The 18,277-nt window shown below is 55.1% G+C and overlaps 1 protein-coding gene across 2 annotated transcripts; it reads right to left on the reverse strand.

Moving 5' to 3' along the window:
* Positions 1 to 969: 969 nt before the first annotated feature.
* On the reverse strand, positions 970 to 18,015 carry Hspa12b (heat shock protein family A (Hsp70) member 12B). 2 transcript variants are annotated; one of them, XM_048348875.1, is made up of 13 exons: positions 17,940 to 18,015; positions 12,474 to 12,533; positions 10,805 to 10,902; positions 9,501 to 9,625; positions 7,718 to 7,904; positions 7,308 to 7,412; positions 6,906 to 7,022; positions 5,023 to 5,197; positions 3,885 to 3,971; positions 3,405 to 3,509; positions 3,047 to 3,305; positions 2,496 to 2,599; positions 970 to 1,742 (listed from the first exon to the last, which is right to left on the reverse strand). In XM_048348875.1, exons 2-13 carry the CDS (start codon positions 12,514 to 12,516, stop codon positions 1,087 to 1,089), a joined length of 2,061 nt encoding a protein of 686 aa, XP_048204832.1. In that variant the 5' UTR covers positions 12,517 to 12,533; positions 17,940 to 18,015; the 3' UTR covers positions 970 to 1,086. The 2 variants fall into 2 exon arrangements, with proteins under 2 accessions (XP_048204832.1, XP_048204831.1); XM_048348874.1 differs by lacking the exon at positions 17,940 to 18,015 and having other exon boundaries at positions 12,474 to 12,741.
* Positions 18,016 to 18,277: the final 262 nt, after the last annotated feature.

Below are 18,277 nucleotides of genomic sequence, written 5' to 3' on the forward strand. Positions count from 1 at the left end.
AAGGACTTAGGTAAACTCATTCTTTCAGGAGGCAGGGATGCTGCCATGGTGAGCCCCAGAAGGAAGTGTACAGGGAGGAGGTGGTATTTGGGGCCTGAGACACCAGTTAGTTGCCCAGTGAGTATGGATGGGGCGTGGCCTCCTGCCCTGGCCATAAAGAGAATCTTAAGGAGCTGTTTGGCACACTTGACAGGGAGGAAGCAGCGCCCCCTTCTGGCTTGTCCCTTTCCTTTGTGCAGCTGAAACTCCCATATGCAGTACACTTGGCTCCCACACTACTCCCATTACTGGGGTCTCTACTCAGAGGGCACCAGCAGGCTGTGGCTTCCCCTGGAACATGATGCTTTATTGTCACTTTAGGGTGGGTTCTCAGGCAGGTGGAACTGTTGCATGTCTTCCTTGGAGGGAAGTGACCTATCTCACACTTGGGGAAAGTGAGGCCCATGGTGATCAGGGAATACCAGTGAGTGACAGACTGGACCTCGCCCCTATTCATTGCTCACTATCCTCTCCCCAACCATAGTGGGGGCAGACCTCCCAGCCCCCCGCGATTCCCCTCAAAACTGCCCTCCCCATAAGAACATACCCTTCCAATGAATATCTTCTGCCTTTCTACAACAGTCATTCTCTGGTGGTCAGCACACCCGGGACCGTGTTCTCACACTCGTGTCCACTGTCCTCCTGGGCACGGCGTAGCTCTGCCTGGCTCTCTAGGGCTGGAGCCCGTCAATTAATGGAGGCCCGCCCCTCGGGCCCAGGCCCTGCAGTCTCCTTCCCGCGGCCCCTCCTGCTGCCCAGACATCGAGGCTATCACCTAGACTTCTGCGTCCAGGCTCCAGGGGTCCCGCGCCCCCTGGCAAGCCTCGCCGAGGCCTCCTACTCCCCTTCGGCTTCAGTCAGGGGACGAAGGCCCAGTTCCAAGGCGAGTCCTTCCCCACCCCCCACCTTGTTACTCCTGGGCGGGGCGAGGGGGTGCTGACCGCAGGAGCCGCATGTCCCTCCGCCCCCAGCAGGCTCCCCCTACCCAGGGGACGGGAGGGCGCGGCCGGGCCGGGCGGCGGGGGCTGGCCCCGCGCCAGGGCGCCCTCAATTGGAAAGGAAGTCGATGGCTGCACGCACGGAGCGATTGGTGCTGACGTCGACGGCGGTGACCTTAATCTCGGTGTCGCCGAACTGCATGGCGGCGCGGATCTCGCGGCGGCCGGGGGGCGCGCCGGCGCCGTCGGAGCCGCCGTCGGCGGGCTCGAGCTCCAGACTGAGCGCGCCGCACTTGCGCACGCCGGGGTCGGTGATGAAGCGCGCGTCCTCGGCGGCACAGCAGTACAGGTTGATGAGCACGCGCCGCTGGCCGGGCCGCGCCGGGCAGTAGCTGCGCCGCACCTCCTCGCCCAGCGCCACCGACTGCTCGGCGGCCACGAAGCGCTCGAAGACGTCGGTGCACCAGCGGCGGCCGTCGCGCACCAGCAGCTTGTCGGGCGGGTGGCGCCCAGCCACGAAGCGGTTGAGCACGCCCACGCCGTAGGTGAGTGGCGAGCGGCGCACGCGCACCACGCCCGGGGCCTGGCCGAAGAGCACGGCGCCCTTGAGGATGGTGAGGCCCACGTCGTGCGGGACCACCACGCGCAGGCCGCGCGCGCCCAGCGCTGCCTGCACCGCGTGCTGCAGCACCGCCGACTCCGCGAAGCCGCCCACCAGGAACAGCAGCTTCACGCCCTGCACCTCAGGCCGCGCCAGCAGCGCCTCTGCGGGGCAGTTGGGAGTGGGGAGGAGAGAGGGCCACTGAGGCCACCACTTGGTGGCAATGCCCCTACCTCTGTGAACTACTTTGGGATTAAAAAACTGAAGGCCTCATGGCTCGTGCCTGTCATCCTAGCTACTCAGGAGGCTGAGATCTGAGAATCACCGCTAGAAGCCAACCCAGGCAGAAAAGTCCTTAAGACTCATCTCCAATTAACCACCAAAAGAAAAGAAAAAGCAGAGGCTGTGGTTCAAAGAGGTAGAGTGCTAGCCTTGAGCAAAAAACCTGAGACAGAGCCCAAGCCCTGCCCCCCCCCAACAAAACAAAACACTGAATGCCTTTCACTTAGGTGAAGACCATCCTCACAGCACCCCACTCAACACTCTATCCAGACCCCTTTCTCTGCAGTGAAAGGTGAGGAATCAGGACATGCATGCATTTACAGTATCAAATGCCTGCAAATCTGTGTATTCACTAGACAATAAACTCGTTTAGTCCCTGTGATGGCATTTTGGGGAACCCAGTACTATCATCCCATTTTACAGCAGGGGAAACTGAGGTACTAGAGATTCTTTAACCTGGCAGGACTACATAGGATCCTCCTAGCTCTTGATTACCACTGCACTGCACACAGAGCCTTTACAGATGACTGTGGGTCTCATCCCAGTACAGGGAGGTATGGTAATTTCCAGGTAACAATGAAGGGACTTATTCCCGAATCTAGAGCTAAATGCAGGGACTGAGCCCAGACACTCACCTATGTGCTGGATGATCCCACTGACCGTGGGCTGGAAGAGCTCGTTCATGGCCTCACAAGTCATCCGAAGCATCCCCTGTGAGGACCACTTTACAAAGTTCACACTGTAGGTGGCAAAAAATTGGGCACAGGCCCGTGGGTCAGAGCCCAGCTGCTTACAGCAGCTTGGAATGTGTAGTGCTCATTCCCTACCCATCTCCAGGTGACTGGGTTGTGGTGAAGGGTGAACATTGGTCCTTATTCCCAACCCCAAGAAACGACTGTGCTCTGTGCAGCACTGGCTGGCAGAGGGCAGGGCAGAGAGACAATACACACTCACACCTCCCCTTACCACTGGCCCATGACTCTCCTCCTTGCCAGGTTTGGGTAGCGGGCTCCTGCCCTAGGTGCAGTACCTGCTGTTCTGAGTACTCCCATCCCTGTCACTGTGTTGTGCTTGTGTGGAACCGATCAGGTGGGCAGTCCCCTTCCCCCCATCCACTGGAGCTCAAGACCCTTGCAGGGGTAGTTCCTAGTGGCAAATTCTGCTTGAACCCCCACCTCCTGCCCACCTGCTCCTGCGCAGGGCGGTCTCCACGTTGTGGCCTCGCTGCTTGCGGTACAAGTCAATGAAGGAGAAGGGCAGCGAGATGTTGAGTGCCCCAGCACGGTGCGGGGCCGCCGTGCGTTTGCGGGCCTCGAAGGCGATGGTCAGATCCACCCAAGCTGCGGGCCGTTGCCTTTTGAAGGTGGCGATGAAGTCCTCGCCGAAGATGCGGCACAGTAACTGCTCGAAGGCCAAGTCCACTCCCACCGCGCCGTAGGGGCCGCCTGCGGTGGGGCGGGGGACCGGGCGGGCGTCAGTGCCGGCTCTGCCACCAGGGGGCGCCGGCGGGGCGGCGACGCGGGGCGGGCGGCGGGGGCGCTCACCGGACGCCTTGTAGAGCTCCTTAAGAGTGCCGTGGGGCTGCTCCAGCTGGTGCACGGTCAGGTCCACGGTGCCACCCCCGCAGTCCGCCACCATGTAGCGGTCTCCTGCAGCGGCCAGGGCAGGGCAACACTGTTTCCTCACCCAGGGGCTCCTCCAGCCTCCACCCCTGCCTGCCTGCCCCAGGTCCCAAGCCCAGGGTGTGTGTGTGTGTGGTGTGGTGTAGTGTGTGTGTGTGTGTGTGTGTGTGTGTATGTGTGTGTGTGATTTCAGGTGCTTGAACCCCAGGCTACCAAATAGGGGCCCAAGGTATGGGAGAGGAATAGTCTAGAGGATTAGAAATGGCTCATCCATGTGCCTGCAGAGAATCTCCTGAAGGAGCAGATCAGGGGGTGCGGCTGTGGGTAGGGTGGGTGGGGTGTGGGTGCCGGCTCAGGAGGCTGTGGGGAAGAAGGAGCAAACATGGGGACGTGCTTCCTCACCTGCTTGCAGCTCTGCCCACAGTTCTCCCACGCCTGACTCCACCAGGAATGTGCGGCTGTGCCGGGACCTCCGCAGCTGCTCGCGGGCTGGGTTTGGAGGACAGCAGAAGAGTGAGATTAGAAGGAGCTACCACCTTCAACCCTACTTTCCTTGCCATCCCTCCCCTCCCCCAGCACCTGGAGCAGCCAGCGCTGAAACTCCTGTGTGCCCCCTCCATGAGAGGCAATGCTGACTCCAAGCCCAGGCCCTGTATCCAATAGCTGGAGGAGGTGTTTTTTGGATTCAGGACCTTAACCCAAGAGGGATCAGGCCATAATCAGAACCAGGAGGACTCTAAGGAGCAAGGAGGGGGGACCCTGGGTGTCTGAGGAGAAGTCAGGACTTGGGATCTCTCTCTCATTCAGGATGTCTTTTGGGAGGATGATCAAGCTTGATCAGCTTTTGGTGGTCTCAGTGCCTGGTGAGGAATTGGGCTGGGGCTAATAGAAGACCACAGTGGGTGCAGTGGCTCTCCTAAACAGGAGAGAGAGAGACAGAGAGACAGAGAGAGAGACAGACAGAGAGAGTGTGTGTGTGTGTATGTGAGGCTTAGCGGTACAGTGCTTGCCTAGCATGCATGAAGCCCTGGGTTCGATTCCTTACCACTACATAAACAGAAAAAGCCAGAAGTGGCACTGTGGCTCAAGTGGTAGAGTACTAGCCTTGAGCAAAAGGAGCTCAGGGATAGTGCCCAGGCCCTGAGTTCAAGCCCCAGGACTGGAAAAAAAAAAAAGTGGGGGCTGGCTTTCTCCTTCATCAGTGCCCACAGGAAAAGCCAGGCCTCTCCCATCCTCAGACTCAATGCATGCTGAATCCTGTCTTTCACAGATCCTACTCCCTTGGGCAACTTGACCTGTGGGCTGTATCTCTCCCTCAGACTGAACTCCACCAGGATGTTTCTGTCCCTTCAGATTGGGCTCCCCCAGGTTAACCGCTCTTCTTCTCATCCAAAATATATCTCATCGGGGCTGGGGATATGGCCTAGTGTCAAGAGTGCTTGCCTCATATACAAAATATATCTCATCTTCATGTGCCTTGGACCTTCTGAGGGCAAATGCCTCCAGACAAGTGCTGGGCAGTATCCCAGGAGGGACTCACCCTGCCGGAAGCTGGAGTCTATAGAACGGCGCTCTCCCAGGCGCCCAGTGCCAGGGTTCCGGCTGCTCAGGTCCATGAGCTGGTGCAGACGCAGCTTTCGGCAGTAGACAGAAGCAGCCTCTGGCTCCAGGGCAATGAGTAGTTGTTCTGCATTTTCTCGAGACACCAGGCCAGCCTAGAGATGAGGGGTGGACAGGATGGGGCAGCATGACGGACTGCCGTCTAAGAAAGTATATGGGGCTCCCACCTCCTCTTGCATCATATCCCACCCATGCCAGGCTATGGGGCCCCTTCATGCTGTATGCTTAGAGCTGCCTCACAGATTCCATATGACCAGGCTGGAAAAGGTCACAGCCATGGCAAAAGGGTTTCCCAGCAGGAAGGAAAGGGGTAGCTGCAGCAAGGTGTCCCTTCCCAGGTGTAGGGCTGGTCAGCCAAGCACCGGCTGGGATGTTAGCCGGGACTCTGGCATAGTGTAGAGGATGCAGTGGACAGAGGAGATTGCAGGGGGGAGGGGCCTCCACTGGGCTCACCAGGCTGGTGTCAGACACTGGCCACAGGCCGCCCCACTCCCAGAAGAACTTTGTTCCCAGAGAATCTGCTGTAGTAGGAAGGTAACAGTGAAATCGCAAGCACTAAGGGAGGTCAGCAGGAGAGGGGGAGACATTTGGGTTCTTTTGTTTCCTGCATCAAAACAGGGGATCCCTTTGGGAAATCCTTTCCGGTTTGTGGCATTCTCTACATTCTGACCAGGTGGGGAGGGAGACTTTCCACCCTGGGCTAGCCCTTCTTGAGCTGGCAGGAGGGGAGAAGCAGGGTGGGTAATGGTGGGGGCTGCTAGGGTGGGGTGTTTATTCAGGCTGAGGATAGCCTCGTTTCCATCCTGATCACAGCTGGTATACTCACGGTGCCCCCTGCCAGCTCCTCCCAGGACAGGCATACCTACAGACCAGATTCCTGGCCACGGGTATGAATGTACTGGGGGGCCTCCGTATCTCTAAGGGGGTCCACAGGAAACCTGAAGCTTTATTTTGGATGTCTGAAAGTCCCAAGGGCAAGGCCAAGCCTGTGAAACTGTAACTCCTCTGTCTCCACTAGAGAGGGTAATATCTGAGCCTCCCCCCCCCTGCCCCCGCCCACATTTCCCCAGACCTCTGGGCATTTCTGCGACGGGACAACCAGCAAACACTGGCCACAATCACCTCCTTTTGGTTTCACAGTCCTTTTCCTCTGTTCAGGAACCTACAGTGCCTGGGGCAGGGGCAGGGGCAGGAGTGTTCCTGAAAGCCCAATGCCAGCTGCAGTGGGCACACTCGATATCTTACACGTTGCCAAGAGTGCTGGCTGCTGATGGTACACCGCTATTTCTGCTCTTGCACAACTGTCACAGCTGAGTGGGAACTGCGTTGATTGGTCAGGTGTCCTTCTAGGTCCCCCAATAATCCGTGACTGATGGGGACCCTTGCTTCACTGTTGCCAGTTCTGTTCCTGTGGGCCCAGGCCGGGGTGGCCCCCAGTAAAACCAATCCTTGCTCAGCTCTCTCATTTCCTGCTTCCTACCTCCCTTTTTTTTCCCCCTGGCACCTAACAGATACTGTACACATACACACCCAGACTTCCGCCGCCCCCATCATAGGCGCTGCTTCTAGAAAAACTGACTTAAGACACTGTCTCCACTGGGCTGTGCCTTTTGTCCATCTGCCTGTTTCTGCAGGCCTGCAACCTTTCTTAGTGATAACAGCCTTCCCACATTCCCAACACTGAAAAGCTGAAGGCCTTTGTTCAATGACTTGATGGTCCCAAAGGCGGCAGGGAAATGAAGTGCCCGATGAAGTCTCCAGAGCCGTCTCAGCCAGTGTCCCCAGCCCCAGTCCCATTCTCACCAGGTAAGCGGCCTCCCGCATGAACTGCTTTGCTGGCTGTTTCCAGATGGCTGGCACTGTCAACACCCAGCGCACAGAGTCCTTCTCGGGCAGAGATGGGCACTGCTCTCTTAGCTCCTGGAGCAGGAGAGGGCAGTGAGGGGATGGCCGGCGAGGGGCATCTTCAGCCCTCTCTGGGAGTTGGAGGAATGAATCAAACCCCAGGAAGGACTTCCTAGCTGAGTTGGAAGAAGGCCCCCTCCCCACTGGTTCTGGTACAGGTTCTACAGGCAGGAAGACAGGGAGAATGGAAAAGATGGCCTGTGACCTCTCCAGCGACCACCCAACCGATGGACGGGATAGGAGGGAGCAGGAGGGTGCAGGAGGGCCTAGGAGTGCCTGCTCTGGGGCTGAGCCCCTCACCTGCAGGGCGTGCTCCTTGAAGAAGCGGAGGGCATGGGCGAACACTTCCAGAGCCGGCATCTTCTTCCCATTTACGGCCTCTAGCTGGGTCTTCAAGGTGAGATCCTGACAGGGATACCGGGTCATCATGCAGGAAGGAGGCCATAGCTCGGCCCCAATTTCCTGGAGTTTCCCAACTTCTTCCACCCCAGTCCTACAGTTAACTCAGCTCCTTCCTGGCTCTTGTCAGTCCATTCCCTCTTGTAACCCTGCTCACCTGAGCCCTGCCTGCACAAGCCCCGCCCACCGCATCTAAGCTCCGCCCCTTTCTCTGGCCCTCTTAGCCATCCTCCAGCAGTCACTTGCTGTGTCCCACTCTCCACTAGCCCTGTCCTGCCTCCCTGGCCGAAGCCCGGTCCTGTGGCGCTCACAGTGGCGCTATGGATCTTCATCTTGAACTTTTCAAAGTAAAGCCAGTCTCGCGCCTCCTCCGGGTCCAGGTCATGGTAATAATCCCGGGCTGTGTAGCCAAAACTGTGAAAGGCGCCCTCTGGGGTCAGCAGCAGACAGGTAGGAGTCTTCTGGTGGGCCACGCCGGGGTCCCCACCCTCCCATTTCCTGCCAAGGCACAGGTGGTCAGTAGTGTCTGTGGCTACCTTCCCTTGGTTGGGGCTGTGGGGCCAGCAGGGATCCTGGGCGGGACACAACTCCCAGGCCTCAGTCCTTCCATCTACAGAACCAGAGTAATCATAGTGCCTCCCAGGGTTGTGGTGAAGAACAAATGGCACCTACCTAAACCTCCATAAATGTTATGGTGGGTCCTCCCCCACCCCATCTGACCCCTGGCCCTTCTTGTAACCCCCATTCCTCCCAACCAGGTACCTAATCTGACCTCTGCTTCCTGTGCCCTTACAAGCAGCAGCCAAACCATCACCCACTGGCCTGGATCTGGCCTCGCCCTCCTCAAGGCTGTCTCCCAAGGCCAGGCTACTTCAAAGCCCCCTCCCCCTCCCTTCTCTCAATCAACCTTCTTTCCTTTACTTTCCTTCACTCTCCCTCCCTCCCTCCTTCCTTTCTTTCTTTTTTTCTTTGCTTTTCCATTAAAAGCTGGTGCTCTACCACTCCTAGCATTTTGTTGGTTGATTGAGATAAGAGTCTCAGATTTGTCTGCCTGGGCTGGCTTTGAACCGAGATCCTCAGATCTCAGCCTCTTGAGTGGCTAGGACTACAAGCATGAGCCATGGGCATCCAGCCCTCCTTCAAAGTCTTTCATGATCACGTCTATCTGACCCACATCAGCAGCTACATCCCAGGAGAATGTACCTCAGCAGGTCCCCCAAACCTGAGTGATACCATAAACCGCTCTCTGCAGGCATCAGAGTAAAGCTCTCATGACCTAGTCCTGATTGCTTTATTAGATGGAGAGAAGGACATGCAGTGGTGGTTCAGGCCTATAATCCTAGCTACTCAGGAGGCTGAAGTCTGGAGGATTGTGGTTTGAGACCAGCCTACATAGAAAAGTTCATTAGACTCCATCTCCAAAATATCCAACAAAAAGCAGAATGAAGCATGGCTCAAGTGGTAAAATGCCAGCAAGCTGAGTGAATGAGGTCCTGAATTCAAACCCCAATACTACAGAGAGAGAGAGAGAGAGAGAGAAAGAGAGAGAGAGCACGCACAGACAGACACAGATGTATACACAGATGTGCTCCCTATCTCTGGCTATAATATTATAATCTGCACTGCCTGGGAACTCTGTCAGCAAAAAGGCTATCACCAATGTGGTACCTTAACTTTACCTCTCCAAAACCATGAACCAAAGTCACCTTTTGTGTGTGTGTGTGTGTGTGTGTGTGTGTGTGTGTCTTGGGGCTTAACTCAGGCCCTGGGCACTGTCCTTGAACTTTTATTTTTCTCAAGTTTAGCAGTCTGCCACTCAGAGACAGTGCTCAGGCCCATAGTTCAAGCCCTACAACTGACACATACACAAACAAATCTTATTTTCTGCTGAGTGTAGGAGAGCTCCAAATGAGCACTGGAGCCCATCCCCCAGCCTCTGTCCCAGTGGGGATAGGAATGGAAGACTGGGAATGGAAGGGGTTCAGAGAAGACCCCCCACATGTCAGTGACTGTATGTCTAGGGCCAGGCCATCTCAGTGCTTGAGGACAACCCTCCCCCGACGGCCCGCCTTCTCCCAGCCCAGCATCCTTCACCTCATCATGTGGATGGCCTCAGGGTCACTGGCAAAGCTGAAGGCATAGCCACTGGATGTGGTGCCGAAGTCAATAGCCACCACCACGGAGAATGGGACCTGTTGAGGGGCTCGAGTGTCGGGCTTCTGCAAGACCAAGACCCAGCATTAGCAAGCAGTCAGCAGGGACCAGCCAACTGCCAGCAGGGAACACCTCCGGGGCTGACTTGGTCCTAGGAAATCCCTCCTTCACTTACCTTCTCTGCCCCCTTCCTAGATTCCCCTCCCTCCCAGGCTCCTAGCTGAGTTTTGGACATGTCAGCTGCTCAGAAAGCCCAAGGCTCCTTGGGTAGTAGCTTGCACATTCACACTCCAGTGCTTGCTTTCCTGCTTCCAATTCTCCGCCCACCTTGTGCCTGGCTTTTCTACTCCCACCCCCATCTCACACGTCTTCTCAGCCTGCCACCAGCCTAGGCCCAGCTGGGAGCAATTTCATTTCTCTGGGCAGCTTTATAGCACATGGACCTGTGTGTATTTCATCCTCTTTTTTGGGGGGTGGCTACAGTGACACAAACCAGACTCTTGTCTGGTTTTGTAGCAGAGGGGAGAAGGTCTCTCTGCACAGGCGGAGTAGTCCCTGGCTTTTCTCAGCCCCCTGAACACAATGGGGTCCCCAAGCTGGATCACCCTCCAGGGCATTTTGGAGTCATCCAGGAGTTTGGGGGGTGAGGAGGCCATGTCCTGGAAACTTCAAGTGAGCAGTTTCCAAACTTCTTTTTTTTTGGGGGGGTGGGGGGAGGGGGAGGTCATGGGGTTTGAACTCAGTGCCTGGGTGCTGTCCCCAGCTCTTTTTCTCAAGGCAAGCACTCTCCCACTTCAAGCCACAGCACCAGTTGGGGGCTAATTGGAGATAAGAGTCTCACAGCCTTTCCTTCCCTGGCTGGCTTAGAACCTTGATCCTTGGATCTCAGCCTCCTGAGTAGTTAGGATTACAGGCGTGAGCCACCAATACCTGGCCGCCAAACTATCTTTTAGCCTCACACCTCTGCTGCCCCAGATATGGCTTGGTTTAAGGTGGGGCTGTGATTGGCAGATGGGGAAGTAACCCTGGCCTCAGTGCTCTAAGGACCTAGAAAAACCACATGCCTGCTGGCCACCAGCCCCTAGGTGGACTTAGGTGACATCCTACAGTCTAGTGCCACAGTCAGCATGTGACTAATGTGTCCTCACCACCCCACCCCCCACTGCTCTGCCCCTGCCGCTCCCCCCCCCAGCAATGACCCTCCTCCATGCTATGTAGATCACTCTACTGTCCCCTGGGCTTACTGGAGACTGCGAGGGTGTGAGGGGAGCAATGCCACAGCTTTCCTGGGTCCTTGGGGAGCCGGGTGGACTGGGTACGGGGGACCGCTCTGGGCTGGAACCTGCAGAGAAGAGAGTGCAAGTCACCCTGGACCAATCAGGGCAGTGGGCTTGGCACTGGGAGGTACTCTGCCAGCCATTGTAGACAGAGGTAAGGGCCCCCTCCCCTGGTAGGAAGGACCAGTGTGAGGCAGGGGCAGAGGTGAAGGTCCTGCTGTTAGTTTCAGGTAACTTCCCCTACGCATCACCTGGGCTCAGTGTCACCCCCAGAACCCCTCCAAGACAGCAGAGAGGCACTATGTGTGAGGAGACTGAGCCCAGAGATGAGAGAGATAGGACAGGAGCAGGAACCAGGAAAAGGAGGGAGCTTCAGACACATAATGGTTGAGAGGTAGGGCAGCCAGCCCAGAGGAGGGGCTGCGCCACTCTGCTAAAGTTGGGCCACATGGTTCTAATCAAGACTGGAGGCAACTCCCCCTTCCCCCTTTCCCTCCCCTCCAAGAGCCACAGACAGACCCAGCTGGCTGCCTGGGGACCACAGGAGAGAGGGCAGCACCTCCCCCAACCCAGCCTGAGCCTAGGGATACATGCAATACGAGGAAGTGTGGTTACTTGCCCCCCCCCCCAACACAAACATACACAGATCCCAGCTAGCACTTGGGGGCAAGTGACCTCACTGAGACCCTCTTGCAGGCCTAGGATTAGGCTGGACTTTAGGGTGAGCAGACAGCACAGAAGCCATCAGGAGGCAGCTCAAGGCATGGTTTAAAGGACTGGGCAGCTCCCAGGGTAGAGGGCTTGACTAGCTGGACACCCAAGGTGACCTTTGCTGAGGGTCAGCAGGGCAAGGATGCTGGGGCTGTCTTGAGACCTAAGAATGAGGACAGAGAGATTGGGCAGAGCAATGGAGTGGGACCGGGCATGAAGACCTCTGGACAAAGCAGCACATCTGTCCAGCTGCACACTGGCCCAGGGCAGAGGGCCCTGCTTCTTCACCCACAGTCTGGCCAAGGGACTCTAGACAGAGACATGCTTGCTGACCCTGGGCTAACCCAGGCAAAGGAGATCCTGGGAAGTGGCTGTAGTCTGGGTGCCAGAGGAGCAGGGTGGTGAGAGCCACATTCTGAGGGCACCCCTTTCAGCACAGACTGGGCCCAGCCACCAGCTCCAGCTTGAGAGGCCAAGTTGCTGTGGCTAGGGCCTGGGAAGGGAGGCAGGAAGGAAGGGCCCAGCCCGCCAGGTCTTTGTGAATGGACTTCCTGAGGAGTGTCCTCCTGCCGGCCTTGCCTCCCGCCCCCATAGAGCCAGAGCCTGCTCTGGGGCCAGGCCAAATGCACAGGGCTCAGGGCCCACGTGCCCACCTGCAGATGTCTCCCCTAAGTTTCTGGGCACACAGCTGCACAAAATCTAGGCACAAGCAGACAATCATATGCACACAGACCCTCCCTGCATGTGCACACGTACATGCACACACACACACACACACACACACACACACACACACACACACACACACTCATGGGTAACTTCCAGAAGCCTCTGCTGAGGAGGTCCATGTGGGCAGTAGCCAGTGTATATCTGTACCCTAGGGGAGGGAGGTGTGGTCAGGACGGAGTGATGGCAGGGGTCTTACCGATGTACAGCCCTTGCAGGCCCACCTCTGGGACAGCCAGCATCCTTGCAGGCTCTAGAGCTGTCAACAGGAACAGAAAAACAGAATGAGGTTGAATTGTTCCTCTGCTCCTCATGTTTATTTATGCTACTTGTTTACTTTTGCCCGGAGTCCTTTGAAGCTAACCCAGACATCATGATGTTTCACCTATCAACTCCTCAGTATATCTCTCTAGCAGACAAAGATATTGGGGGAAACACCAGCACAATCCCATGATCATATCTAATCAAATTTCTGGCAAGTCCTTCATTCCCTTTTGGGGTTTTTTTTGCCAGTCCTGGAGCTTGAACTCAGCACCTGGGCACTATCCCTGGTTTATTTTTGCTCAAGGCTAACACTTGATGTCTTGAGCCACAGCACCATTTCCGGCTTTTTCTGTTTATGTAGTACTGAGCAACTGAACCCAGGGCTTCATGCATGCTAGGCAAGCACTCTACTGCCAAGCCATATTCCCAGCCCCTTTAATTCCTTTTTAAAGCCTAGTTCCACTGACTCAGACTAGCTTAAAAAAAAAGACTTCTCTTTGTAGGACTCAAGATCTTTTTCAATGTTTTCTGGTACTCAGTTAGTGCTAGATCTAGGAAGAGAGACACAGTTCCTGCTTGTGGGAACAAAATCATACCCAGATAATTATGCAAGTGATTTTGAGATTATAAATAACAGGTGGGGCTGTGGCAGCAGTGTAGGATAGAGGGGGGCTGGCCTGAGCTGTGATGCAGGCAGGACCCCGTAGACCCTTTTTCATACTTGTTTTTATATGAAGGACAAGAGCAATTTTGGGGGGAGAGGGCAGAAGTAGTGTTTGAACTCTGAGCCTCACATTTGGTGGTCAAGTGCTCTACCACTTGAACCATGCCCTTAGAATGCAACTGCAAATCTTGATGGATTTGAAGTGGCACGGCAGGGGTGGAGCAAGATCCAGTTTGCACTTGGGGATGACCATCAGGCCTTGGCTGCATGAAAAGATAGACTGCTTGGAGGCATTATGGAAGCAGAAGCCCACGTGGGCTGCTGTAGCTCTCTAGGCTCCAGGATGGTGGCAGCTGTGTACCTTGAGACAGAAGTGGAGACATTTAGGAGGCAGTAGCTAAAGTCCACACAGTTGATTATACTGGTCCTGGGGGATTAGGAAGAGGATGTCATGGTGGCATTATCTGGCTCTTCTGGAGCTGGAGAACACTGGAGAAAGGACAGACTAATAGTGGGAAGGAACATAATTTGGGGTGGTTTAGAACTAAGAAAACATAATTGGGCACTGATGGCTCATACCTACCATCCTAGCTACTCAGGAGGCTGAGATCTGAGGCTTGAAGTTAAAAACCAGCCAAAGCAGGAAAATCTGTGACATTCTTATCACCAATTAACTACCAAAAAGCCAGATGTGGAGCTGTGGCTCAAACGGTAGAGCACTATCCTTGAAGGAAAAAGCTAAAGGACAACACACAAGCCCTGAGCTCAAGCCTCCATACTCTCTCTCTTCTCTCTCTCTCTCTCATACACACACACACACACACACACACACACACACTTACTTTAAGAGAATATATATATATATATATATATATATATATATATATATATATGACAGTCAGATGATATATGATCTGGAGATCAGGAAGAAATCTGAGTTGGAGATGTGCATTTGAGAGTCATTGTCACAGCCAGCTTGGCAGAGTATGTGTGAAGGAATGAGAACAGAGAAGCCACACTAGAAGACTGAATAGGGGAAGATGAGCTGGCCTAGGAACTGAGAAGCTTCCTGCAGTTTCATAAAGAACACTATAAGAGACGTGGGTGAAGCTAGATGCATTTAAGATGGGACTGCAAACACCTGTCTTAATGGCTCAGGCAGGTAAGCCAGGTGAGGTGAAAGAATGGAGAAGCTTGTCTTACATCAGGAACAGATATGATAGCAGTGGCTGGAGGGAGGCAAAGAAGGACATTTATTTTGTTTTGTATGATAGGAGGAACTCAAGCTTGTGTTTATCAAGTTCTAGGCACCAGGCTGTATGTAGACTCTGCCAAATCTTTGCCAGTTTTAATACTCACACTGTAAATCAGGTCTGGCAATATTGGCACCATCGTGTATCACTCAGAAGCTTGTTAGGAACGCACAGCCTCAAGCCCTGTCTCTGACCTGCTGAATCACAATTTCTACTTTATGGACATCTCTAAGTAATTTGGATGCATGTTTTAAAGTCTGAGAAGGGGCTGCTCAAGAATCTCTGCGGCTCACCAGTCTACGGATGACCCATACTGTTATCCTTATCTACAGGCCTGATTGCTCCTCTAAACAAAGGTAGGGGCTGCCCAGGGCCCACTCCCTCTTTGTGGCCTGGTCAGGAAGTTTTGCTAACAGAACACAAGCAGACACAGAGCTGGACACTGGCACACCCATACATACATGTACACACCCTTGCTCATACACAGTTTGAACAAACCCAGCCACATCATGGACACACCCAGACTCCCACATATTTTTGTGTGTTGCAGGGAACTCCTGTATGACCAGCACCATGGAGGTCTCTAGACACAGGCAGTCTTGCTGTCTCCGAGTCCCTGGAAGTACACAGTGGCTATTCAGGAATCAGAATCAGAAGAAGGATGGGGGGTGTCCATGAAGCACCAGGATGATGCTAAGCAAAGAGGAAACTTTGGGAGTCAGGGGCAGGAGTCCAGCTCAGGTGACAGAGTGGTATGTTGGCTCTGGATCCTGCAAACTCCCAGAGCTGACCCTGTGCCTATATTCCCAGTTCTTCATTCACTGACATCCCAGTGGTAGCTTGAAATCAGCCACGGTTGGGAGAATTTACACCACTGAAATCAGCAAACACTCCACATCAGTCTTCTTTGCCTCTCTCAAGAGAGTTGATTGTAAAATATTTTCCCTTTCAGAGAGTTGTGGCTGGATCAAAGCCACAAGGGTAGGGCTAACAGCTCTATTTGTACATTTCAATTCCTCAGCAACCCTGTATTAGGTATTTCTTCATGCCAGGTTCTGTGGTAAGTGCTGGAAATCACTTTGTTGAGTGAATGAATGGATTTTCTGGATCAAGGCTATTGTACCTAAAACTGCCAAAAAAAAAAAAAAAGACTAAGTTGTCACTTGAAGCTGGATTCTGCATACCAACTGTATGCTATAATCTCTCCAGTTCTGAGGCTTGTCAAGGTATCTAAGTGTGTGCTACACTAAATATCCCCATACTGGGGTCTTTGTGTGTGTGTGTGTGTGTGTGTGTGTTTGTGTGTGTGTGTGTTATATTTTTTGTCAGTCCTGGGGCTTGAACTCAGGGCCTGAGTACTGTCCCTGGCTTCTTTTTGCTCAAGGCTAGCACTCTACCACTTGCGCCACAATGCCACTTCTGGCTTTTTCTACATATGGGGTGCTGGGAAATCGAACCCAAGGCTTCATGTATATGAGGCAAGCACTTTACCACTAGGCCATATTCCCACCCCCCCATACTGGCAGTGGGGGGGTGTCTTAGGCTGAGGGCCTATTATGGCACTTGGCATGAGAGTGCATCATGTCCCTCTCTGTGCCTCCGTGCCTTTTCTATAAAATGGGGTGACAATGGAGACTTGTGAGTCTTCCACTTGGAAGGTATTGATAAAGGAAGTTGATCATGTATGAACTATGTTTTTCCCTTCACTACATGTATTCTGTATTTTCACTTGTTAATGTTTGGTCTTATTGAGAATTTCATCTTACTCATCCTGAGTTCACTGGGAAGGAAGTAGGAACTGAGTCAATATATGCTAAAGTCGAAGTTTCTTCTGATTCCCTGAGAAACAGAGGTAAAAGAGGGTGGAAACCACACAAGAAGTCACGTACTCCTGTGTGTCTTTAGCGTCCCTTTTCATGCACATCCCCAAAAGACATTTAAGGAGAATGTGATCATGGGGCTCAGGGCAACCTAGCTCCCGAAAGCTAGGTCTAGGCAGAGTCTGCAGCTAGAAATGGGAGAAGGCAAACCTCCACCTCAGGGATTCACTAATTTCAGCCTGGTGATTCCTGTGAATTTGAGAGTAATTGGGTGGAGCAGTTTGATTTGCACAGAAAATAACTCCACTTTCAGAATGCAGGGGCATGCCAAATTCTGGCCCCAGCCTGACCCTTATTTAACCTATCCAGAGGCAGCCCGCACATGGACAGACTCCTAACACTTGGCCTCATGTTGACCTCTAGTCTTCATATTCACCTTGACCCCTGGCCCTAACTTCTGTCCAATAGGTGTGGACAAGTAGGACCCACATCTTAGACTCCCCCAAGTGCTCCCCATCTCATCTAGGGCTTTCTGCCTAAGGGACAGGAGTCTCTGAGATCTCATCCCGGGGAGGCGGTCTTTAGGCTGGTATAGCATGGCTCTGGCACTCTGCTGGTGTGTGCTATGGCTGAGTTTCAGGACTTCACAGGTGGTGTGGATGAAGAGCCTCCCCTGAGCTTCTGCGTTCCCCTCCTTCCTTCCTAGCTGCCTGCTCTGCACCCTCCAGCCTGCTCATGGAACAGGATTGTCAGTGGGCCCCATGAGATGAGGCCTTAGGCATTTCTGTGGCCCAGCCACAGACTGGGCCAACCAACCAGGGCCCAAGAGTGGGATCAGAAATGGCACCTCAAAGGCTGCCCCACCCTGTTTCTGGAGAGGAGCCCTTCAGGAGAGGTGGGGAGGAGGGCTCCTCCCTCCTGTGCTGGGGCAGAGGTGGCCCAACTGGCTTCCCACAGTCCCTCCATGTCCTCAACTTTGCTTTCCATATATCCTGACCCATCCCCTTGGGTCCCAGTCATGGGAGCAGCCCCTTCACAAACAACCTTTGTGTCACAGCGTCTCAAAGCTCTCCACCTCTGCCCTGCTCGCTGACCTGGCTCTTGGGTCCATCTGCTCACTGGAATCTGGTTGAGAGTTCCCTCCTGTCCATCCCCCCCAGGCTGGTTCCAGGCCCCTAAGGGGAGGCTAGACCCCACCCAATCCGGAATCCAAGCTGGTCTCATTCAAAGAAATCTGGGCGGCCCCCAGTGGAGGCACCCACACTTCGATCACCCACCCATGCACTCTCCAGCATCCTTAGATCACAGAGCCTGGGCCCTGCAAGGCGCCTCCCCAAATACACATGCATTTGACGCCCAGTCTCCACTTGGGCTAGGCAGTAGGCACTAGCTCCCCAGGCAGGCCCCAGGGCCCCCGCGGCTTTCCTGCCTGCCCTCCACGCCCTCTAGGTAGGTGCAGGAGTCGCTCCTGCTCCCCGACCCTCGGTACAAGTAGGGTCCCACAGCCTGAGTGGGCGCCCAGGCGCCTTCCGGGACATGGGTGACAGGGGCCTCCTGCCCGCAGTCGGCCCCAGAGTCGGGAGCGTTTTCGTGGGTCTCAGCCCACTCCCGCGCCCCTCTCGGCTGGCTCGGGGAGCCCCGGCAGCCCGCACCCCAACACTCACCTCCGCCCTTCCGACGGCTCCACAGGCTCCAACACACACCAGGGATCCCGACCCCGCGACGCTCGGGCTCTCGCTCTCGACGTGCGCCCGGCCCGCGGCCTCCAGCAGCTCTGGCCCCGCGCCGCCCACCGCGCCCGCTCCCCTCCCTCCCTCCCCCTCCCCCCTCCCTGCACCCCCTCCTCCCCCCTCTTGCCGGATGGCCGCGCTCCCAGCCCAGATGTGCGAGGTCGGGGCGGGGCCTGCCTGCGCGGGCCTTCACCGAGGGGCCCCTGCGACCCGCGCCCCTCCCCGCGCGCCCCCTGCGCCTTGCCGCCGCCGCGCCTCCCACCCCCCCCACC

This window comes from Perognathus longimembris, chromosome 6 (genome assembly GCF_023159225.1).
Source record: "Perognathus longimembris pacificus isolate PPM17 chromosome 6, ASM2315922v1, whole genome shotgun sequence".
In the NCBI taxonomy this organism is placed as follows: domain Eukaryota; kingdom Metazoa; phylum Chordata; class Mammalia; order Rodentia; family Heteromyidae; genus Perognathus; species Perognathus longimembris.

What these genes read in the sequence shown, in the direction of transcription:
- Hspa12b (XM_048348874.1), bottom strand. Translation starts at nt 12,588, where the DNA reads ATGAGGAGCAGAGGAACAATTCAACCTCATTCTGTTTTTCTGTTCCTG. An exon ending in AGACTCCAGCTTCCGGCAGG is followed by an intron (nt 3,972 to 5,022) that starts GTGAGTCCCTCC and finishes CTCCAAACCCAG; the next exon opens with CCCGCGAGCAGCTGCGGAGG. An exon ending in TGGGATCATCCAGCACATAG is followed by an intron (nt 1,743 to 2,495) that starts GTGAGTGTCTGG and finishes ACTGCCCCGCAG; the next exon opens with AGGCGCTGCTGGCGCGGCCT.